The sequence below is a fragment of the Aythya fuligula genome, chromosome 12 (assembly GCF_009819795.1).
Source record: "Aythya fuligula isolate bAytFul2 chromosome 12, bAytFul2.pri, whole genome shotgun sequence".
In the NCBI taxonomy this organism is placed as follows: Eukaryota; Metazoa; Chordata; class Aves; order Anseriformes; family Anatidae; genus Aythya; species Aythya fuligula.
This window is the reverse complement of record NC_045570.1, coordinates 15489048-15497990: the sequence shown is the minus strand read 5'-3', so window position 1 is coordinate 15497990 and position 8943 is coordinate 15489048. Positions and strand designations below refer to the sequence as shown.

Genomic DNA, 8943 nt, shown 5'->3' with positions numbered 1-8943 from the left:
TCTATTTTGCTTTATTCAGTTCTTTTTGTTTTGCTGATATGATACTAGTTAAGGTTAATGGGGTTTGCTTTAATATTAGACACAGGATCACTTAACTACCTTTAATGAACAGTGGAGTCAATGCGTTGTGGAGTAATTCACCCAGACATTGCCTCAGGTAAATCAACCAGAAAAATGTAAGCCAGTCAAATAAATAAATCTGACTGGCTGTAAATGTGCCAAATTTTACACCAAAATATATTTGAAAGCCAATGACTTAGGCACATCTAGGATATTAAAATGGAGGTTTTGGAGTCTGTTTCTTTTCAATCGCTTTTCCTTTTTAATGTCCTGCACATCCCTCTTGTGCTGAAACCAAGCTGAGGGTGTGTGAAAAATTATTTTCACAAGTGTTTCTAATAGAAGCAAATATGCTGCAGCTTTGTGCCATTTTTTATTTGGAGTGAAAATGAAAAAAGAAAAAAAAGAAAAACAAGGTTTTTTTCATGCTGGCTATCTCAATGTGGGAGATGAGAGACAGGACAGAGAAGGGGAGAGAAAAAAAAAAAAAGGAGAAAGAAAAAGGAAGGGAATGAGAGAAAGAAAGAGTGCATGAGAGTTTTTTGTTTTGTTTTGTTTTTAATCTGAATTGGAGAAAATGGTGACAGTTCAGTTCTAGATGGAGTAATACACTACAGTCAGTAAATATTTATTAACCAGAACAAGGAAGCAATGGAACCTGATCAACTCAGAAATGTCCCAAGGCAGCTTACTTTCATACTAATGCAAAACTATGCCAACATTAAAAATGCTTTTCCCTCATAACACTGAATGAGGGAACCACATATGGAAGAAAAAATCTCCCAGCTCCTCTTTGAAGGAAGGTGGGCAATCTCTTTAACTACTGACTTCTCACAAAACCAGGCAACATTTCAGCAATAAGGAATGACAGGGTGTTCACTATCAGTTATTAATGTTTGCCTAAATGAAGCATAAGGCCGGGGCCTTAAAGGTGTGGGGAGGCATGGTGCAGGGCTCATGGTGTTGTTTAAGGACTGCTTATTCTTGATCTGGCAATGGCAGGTGCTGGTGTAAAGCTCTGCTGTCCTGGGCTGGCTGTACTATTACATGAATGTAATTCTCCTTTTTTTCTGCAAAAAGGACAAATAATGCGTTTGAGAAGGCTGTTGCACAGGTGACAGACGTTAATCATTTTTTCACTCCAGACAAACTCTATGTAATCCAAGGGGTTTGATTTAATTTCACAGATAGAGCCTGCCCCAATCCCCACCCTCGTGCACAGGGGGCCAAACAGTGCCTACGTAAGGAGAGCTCCCACTAAACTCAGATTAGCTGTAAATACACACACACAATAAAAAATAGAGGAGCCACAACACTATATGACCATGAAGTAAAGCTGTTATACTTCCCTAATTAATGTTACACTACCCTAATTCCTCACGTAAATGTAGTGGGGATTGCAACGGGAGGATGTGGTGGTTCCTCCTGCCAGGTGACTGCATGCCTCAATTGGGACACCTATTCAGCAGCTGACTCCAGACAAGACAAATTGTGGAAGGCAGACTGTTAGCAGTAAATCATTTAATAAGGGGGTCAAATAAGCTTCTATTAACAATGTTTCCTTCTATTTATTTATATTCTGTCTGCAGAAAATGTGATGCTGGACTGGTGATGGCTTAGGACAACGTTCCGGCACGAAGACAGCTACAAAGCACAAAATAAAAAAAAAATGAACTCAGAAAGAAACAAGAAAAAAAAAAAGAAACAGCGTTTTCTTGGTATCAACAAGAAGCTCTTTATTTTTCCTCAAGTTTTCTTTTCTAAAAAAAAAATAATAAATGAACTAAGACATTTGCAGAAATGAGATAAAAACTTTCTCTTCAGGTGACAATATTCAAGGAAGCATGTTGTTTTATTAAATTTAAATTGAAAGAAAAATAGAGAGATTTGGATTGGGATACAGTATCAGGAGAACTGAGAAACTGTGAATTTTCCAAGAAAAAAAAAAAAAAAAAACCTTAAAACTGTGAACTGAGAAATGGATGGAAATACCACTTAAACCCCTGATTACACCCTGTGTGTTCTTTAGGAGACATCATCTTTGCTAACTCTATGGTATTTAGGAAATGGTTTACAACATATCATTTATTGTAATCTTTTAAGACAAAACAAATATTTAATTAGCTGTGATTTTCGCCATTTCTGTTCAGATGTCTACTTGCACTTTCTTTTTCTAGATAGCTCAGATGTATTTGCAGCCAGCAGTCAAGGGCAGGAAAGATTTCTTTCCTTAATAATCTTTTTATTTGCCACACCCAATAAAATTCTTGTAGGGAAAAGGAATCAACAAGACTACCATCTCCCGATCGATACCTAAAGCCTAACAGACAGTAATTATCAAAATAAAGAGGAAATCCCATATTGGGCTACATACCTCCCCATTAATCAAAACAACAGAAAATATCTGCAGCACTGCTTTTCTGAAATAACATAAAAGATGCCTGCTTAGGTTACACTTTGAATTGGCTACAATCAAAAGAAGGAAAAGCACGACTAACTAAGCCCCAGGAAGCCGCATTGTCCCTTTAACCCGTCGTATTCCCCATTTCCCATTAGTACTTAACATTTTTCACTATGTTGTGACTGCTATTATTTCATTTAACACTGGTTAATCTGTATCTGAGGTACATGGAAACCCTCTAGATGATAAGATTGGACAGGCTCCAGCGCTGGCAGTTTCTGAGCGTGCATGCACGCAGTGTGTTTTGATCCCTGCCGTCACGGGGACCGCCTGCCAATTCGCTCTTGGATCAGCCTCTCGCTCAGTTCCCACAGGGCTGCGGCCGTCGCATCGTTCCGAGCCTCCGGTGACGGCAGGCAGCGGCAGCAGTTGTTGAAGTACATCCCGCCCAGGCCCTCCAGCTCGGCGGCCGTGGCGCAGTAGACGGTTGTGGCAGCTCCTTGTTGCTGAAATTAAAAAAAGAAAGAGGAAAAGAAAAAGAAAGAAAGAAAGAAAGAAAGAAAGAAAGAAAGAAAGAAAGAAAGAAAGAAAGAAAGAAAGAAAGAAAGAAAGAAAGAAAGAAAGAAAGAAAGAAAGAAAGAAAGAAAGAAAGAAAGAAAGAAAGAAAGGAAGAAAGAAAGAAAAGGAAGATAAAAACTACGTGAATATATACATAAACACACGGATAGATTTTTATCTTTGTCATTTTGGCTGCTGTCCATCGGAGCTGTGCGTCTCAGGAGAGCACTGGTGAATGCATTGCAGCTAAAACTCTGCTGAAGATGTTGCCTCCCTGCCTGCTGGCCACTTATTTGCTAAACAGCTTAATGAGGAGCTTTTTTCTTTTCATTTCCTCTTGGAGCAAAAGAAAAGGAAAAGATGGTCTAAAAATTGGTCCTGTTCATTTGCCCCTTTTCAAGAAAACGTTAAGTCAGTGCCAGGAGGGTCTCCCCACTAGCACTTGAAAACAGAAAAGGTGAGCCAGGTTTAAAGGCAGCACCTAAAAACATCCTGCTTTTCCCTTCTAACTCAGAAAACACCACACACCTTGAGCACCATCACTTCCTAACCTTGATAAGCAGTGCAGACTGACACGAATATGCATTTTGTTTGGTTGGGTTTTTTAAGCCTCTCATACAAAATTAACCTGGGCACTCCAATTAAGACCTATAATGCAAAGTGCAATCGGGATTTGTGCCAAACCTGCCAGTATATCTTTGATCAACAGTTTCACTGTTGCAGTTGTCACCATTGCCTCGCAAGAATGTTTACCTGCTGCAGGCAGAGAAGGCTGATTTTGCAGAGACACGAGGCTTTCCAGTGTTTTTTTTTTTTTTTTTTTTTTTTTTTTTTTTTTTTTTTTGTTCTGTAACAACCATTTCTCATGTCTTATAATGCTTTAAGAAATGGAGCAGGTAGATTAGAGGCTTTTGTGGAGCAGAGATTCTTTTTTTCTTTCTTCTTTTTTTTTTTTTTTTTTTTTTTTTTTTAAATACCAGCTGAACTTACGTTCAAACAGGAAGAATGGATTTCTCTGAATTTCTCTGACAGAAACCTGGAGCTGGAGGGCATAAGGTTCAGACAGCGATGAGTACGCCCCAGGGGATGGGGTACTCCAAGGCCTGGACTGAAAGCACAGTGCCAGTAGAGCTGCAAAGAGGGCAAGAAGCTGTTTTTCTTTGTGAACTATAATTAAAAATAATAGGTGAGAGCACGTAGCAAGACACTGCACACAACCCTAATTTAAAACCGATAGAGTTTATCTGGCATCTTATGATTATTTATGTGCATCTTAGTCCTTTCTGTGGTAACTAATTATGAGCTGATAGGAATCAGAATAAAGAGGCTGCCAACTATGATAGAAAAAGTAAACGAAGAGAAATTGGATGTTGCCACATTAGGATAATTTAATGGGAAAGCGAATAAGCTTCAACCTCTCATGATTTTCCTCCATTTCTGTTTTTGTTTTCTCCTGCCTTTCAGTGTCACAAAAAGGAAAACTCAGGGTGCTGTTAGGGGGTCAACCTGCAAAAGACCTCTGTTTTGCATTCTTATCCTTCAAGGGCAGCAACCATTCTAAAAAGCCCCAATTCTCCTTAACTGATGCTTCTTGATTTTGTAACTGTAAAGAAAGGCACATTTGTTTGCAAGATATGCATTTTCCTCAGAAGATGGGATTAAACTGATAATGATGACTCCACAGCTTAGAAATGATCTCCTATAACAAGGTAAACCAAACCTGTCTGTATTAAGAATGTTGAAAGGCATATATTTACCACCAGACCAAAATATTTTTAAAGTTAGTGATCCTCTTATTAAATCAATATCTTTTTTAAAAAAGAGAAAGTATCTTACAAGCAGGAGAAGAAATGCAAGAGAGTTCTACTAAAAATAACATTAACAGAGAACAATAAAATTGTTATGCTCATTTGAACTATCTTATAAAGCTTCACAGCACAGGTATGATCACTGTATTCAGCAGTTTAGAATGATTCAAAGCCCCTGAAGAGTGTTATTATTAGTTTTTGCAAGCAATTCAACTGGACTTTTATTAGAAAGGTAAAATTAAACTAACGTGCTCAATGCAGAGTGAGAGCCCTTAAGCTATTGCTGAAAAGCATCTGTCCAGCCTAGCTAAACTCAGGATAGCTTTAATAAAAATTAGCTAATTCATAAAATGAAAGTTTATCAGAACAGTTTAAAATCCAAACCAAATAATAATTTATCTCTTCAAAAGAGTCAAATTTGATGATTTTAAAAATTCTGAGCAGGCAGACATCCTACAGCATAACAGCAGTGCTTTATACCTCAAACACTGACACAGCCTAAACTCCAAAAGAAGAGAATAGTTTTCCCTGTGTGAGTGTAGGATATTTACTTTAAGCGATAAAAGATTATGTGGCTGGAAGCCCAAAGCACTTTATCATGTGATGCCTCCAGTGTTTCGCTGAGGACTGGATGTAAGCAATGTGCCATTTGCTTTTTGGCTGTGTGTATCTTTCTGTCTTTCTAAATGTTTCAATTGTGTTGGGTGTTTTGGTAGAAAAAAAAAAAAAAAAAGTTCAATGGTTCTATCATTGACAGAGAAATACCTTTTTATTACTTAAGAGAAATGCAGTCATATTTATCCCTTTGTTGACAGAGGGTAAAGCTTTAATATCAGAGAATGAAAAAAAGTGAACTCATCAAGCCTATGAGTTTGATGATGACAAAACTATGAAACAGAAGGTAAATCCCAGATTCCCAAAGCCATTTAAGCATCTAAATTCCTTTGGTAAATGTGAGCTAGTTGCATCCAGAGATTTGAGGATCTCTACTTAAGTGACTTGCCCAAGGACAGAGAGGAATGAGTATCAAAGGACTCAATAACGCTTCAGGTCGGACAGGATGTCAGGATGTCTCCAGCCCAGCCTCCTGCCCAAAGCCGGACACCCAGCAAGCCCACAGAGGCCATGCTCAATGGGAAGGTCCCCAAGGGACCAACTTCTTCTTTTCATCTTTGACTCAGATGCCACAAACCTCTGGGTAGAGCCAGAGCTGCAAATAACTGCAGAATGCCTGCACTGCCACCCATGCACAGCCAGGCTGTGAGAACACTGAGTTTCTCAGTAAATATTGTTTATCCCTTATGAACACAATCTTCTGAATGACATCTTTATATGCTGGGCCTTATGACTGTTTAATAACAAGTTTTAATTTTTTGCTCATCAGCTTTCCTGTTCACATATCATCAGCATACAACAGCAGAGGATATTAGGGAATCTAATTAGTAAACAATTCCATACTGCTGATACAAGATGAAACATTCTTAAACCGATAAAAAGAGCACTTTAATCACTGTTGAATGACTTTCAATGACAAGCAGTTTGTGCCATGTCAGAACATAATTTGAAGAAGATTAGAGTACTATATAAAAGAATTAATGTTAACAACTTCGTTAAAAAATGTCTTAAACAATGAGCTTGTCAGTTGTCACAGGCTCTCCCTGATCTATTGTGATTAACGCCCCCGCTCCCAACAATTTAAACTGATAAACAATGCTAAAAGCTCTGGGCAACCTAAACATTTTTTTTCCATATGTCCGTCAGTTGTATATGGTGCTAATCGCCAGGGCTGGGGGTCAACCTTCCTTAACCTGCAACAAAGGCAACGAGTTGGAATGATGAATACACAGGATAAAGAACTTGTGAGAAGCCCAACTGAATCTTTAATCATGCCTCAATGCCATTTCCGATCCAGGCAAACATTTGAAAACTGCTAGGCAAGCACCACGCTATCAATCTTTCCAGTGTACGTAAAATTACCCGGGAATCTTGTTTTGGATTAAGTTGAAGAGTGTCTTAGTAATAAGGGTTCATCATTCTCCTTCGCAAATCATTTGTCAGTTTTGTAATACAATCTTAAACTGCAGCAGGGTGGGATTTGTAAAGCAGTTGCTGTTTATTTATAGTTGAGGCTGAAAGATCTAAATTGTCCATCCTTCCAAAATCCTTTGTTGAGATAAAAATACTAAGTAGCTAGCTACTAGTTCATAGGCATTTATCTCATAACTGTGAGCTATCAATTTGTAGCTGATGGTGCTGAATACAAATTAATATTGAACATCTTAACAGTAAAAGAAAAGGGGTTCCTGATACACAGCGTACGGTAAAACCCTCATTAATATATGTAATGCATCCGTTAGTATTCTAAGATACCATTTATGTACCTGATAAGAAAACATATTACACAGTTAATGTTTAGTTTTCAAATTTGTCTACTTTCAAATGCATGTTTACTTTCTAAAATTAGATTCCTGTTCTGAAGCAGGTTTATGTATGAAGTATATAAATAATAGAAACAAAGCCATAAATTATCTGTATACATATCAACTACAAATGAATAAGATCCACTCTAAACTCTGTTAAGGGCATATAGATAGCATGTGACATTGCCTACCAGCAAGATGGAATCAGCTTCCCTGAAAAAGAGTTATTTATTTATTTATTTATTTTATTATGAAAAATTAAGTATTAAGGCAAGTTATCTCAGTAGCCTGAGGTTAAGTTTAATGCAGCACATTTTAAAAGATGGCCAGTGGAAGGAGGTGAATTCACAATGACAAGAGAGGCGAGCATTTGTGACAAGGTCCAGATTCAAAGCAAGCAGCCCAAGTGAAACAAAAAGGCAACTGCTTCCTCAAAACTCTTCAGGCTCTTCCTGTTATTCATCCCAGGACCATTAGACAAAGCAAACACATCCCTAGCACAAAAATACTAGCTCAACACAACTGCATCGTGAACAGATCACTTATAGTGGAATCACTTACTGCACAGCAGAGTGAAGATGGGGGAGCACACTCATATTACAGACCATAACACAAACAGGGTCTCCCACTCCTTCGCTGTGCCTCTGAAAAGCCCTCCAAAAAGTCCAGATCCACTCCGTGAGAGCGGGAGTTTCAGTTCACCAGCTGGCGTCAGCCATGCTCATTTACCAATTTGGTGTGAAACAGATAATCTTGGAAAAGCAAACAAGATGGAGCAAATTGCCAATGCCAAACTCTAAAATTACAGCTGAAGTTCTCTGCTCCTCAAGCCTCATCTTCACCCGGTGTCAACCAGCTCAGGTCCACCACCTCCTCCGACACAGATCTGCGGTTGCCTGTGGCTTGTGCCTCTCTGCCGCTTGCCACCGGCGCCTGGTGCAGTGTGGTGCCTCCTGCCACCAGCATCTTGGCAGCTGACATTGGCTGGTCTCCTGGAAGTAAACCACACTCCGAATACAGATGTTTCTATTTGGGATGTGCAGCAAGCCACAGCTGGGATTTGGTGCAGTTATTCTCCAAATATACTTATTCCTTTCTCAGTAATGTAAAAATGTTTCTACAGATGAGCTGAGTCTGTACTTTCTCCCATCAAGCTACCTTCAGAAAAACACTACTAAGTCTAAAATCCTTATGTCCTCATTCAACTGTCGTAGCAGAGGGACCGGCTTCTCAATGCCAAGTGTTACTTCACTCAGTTTCCTAGCCGGTATCTCAGAGCTGCAAGGGGCAGCTACCCTCCGTACAAGGCAGTGAATGAGTTCTAGCCTTGCACAGGAGATTACAGAAAAATCCTTCCTGCTGCAGTCCTCTTACTCAGAGCAATCCTGGATACATTATTATCTTCTGAGTAATGCTCGCAATATATATGCACTATCCTCCTGTAAGAAAATAGGATTCCCTAATTGCTTTTTCAGCCCAGAAATACGAAACTGAGACCTGCCTTTGCTCCTTTGGGTGAGTACGACAAACTAAAATCATAGCTGCAACTAAAAAAAAAATAAATATACAACTTTGGAACTGCCAAATATGATTCAATAAATAAATCAGGCTCAGTTGACTTCAAGTCCCTTCTCCACCCAAGTGCCAGCAGGAAAACGTGACCTGAACTGACTCTGTAATTGCAGTCTTTTGAAAG

The 8943-nt window shown here is 38.9% G+C and overlaps 1 protein-coding gene across 1 annotated transcript in view; it reads right to left on the bottom strand.

The window, feature by feature from the left end:
- Nucleotides 1-619: 619 nt before the first annotated feature.
- WWOX (WW domain containing oxidoreductase) overlaps nucleotides 620-8943 on the bottom strand; it is a 509571-nt gene continuing 501247 nt past the window's right edge. Inside the window, exon 9 of the mRNA XM_032195351.1 lies at nucleotides 620-2967. Within this exon, the coding sequence (XP_032051242.1) occupies nucleotides 2779-2967 (189 nt within the window). The 3' untranslated portion in view covers nucleotides 620-2778. The remainder of the gene's footprint in view (nucleotides 2968-8943) is intronic.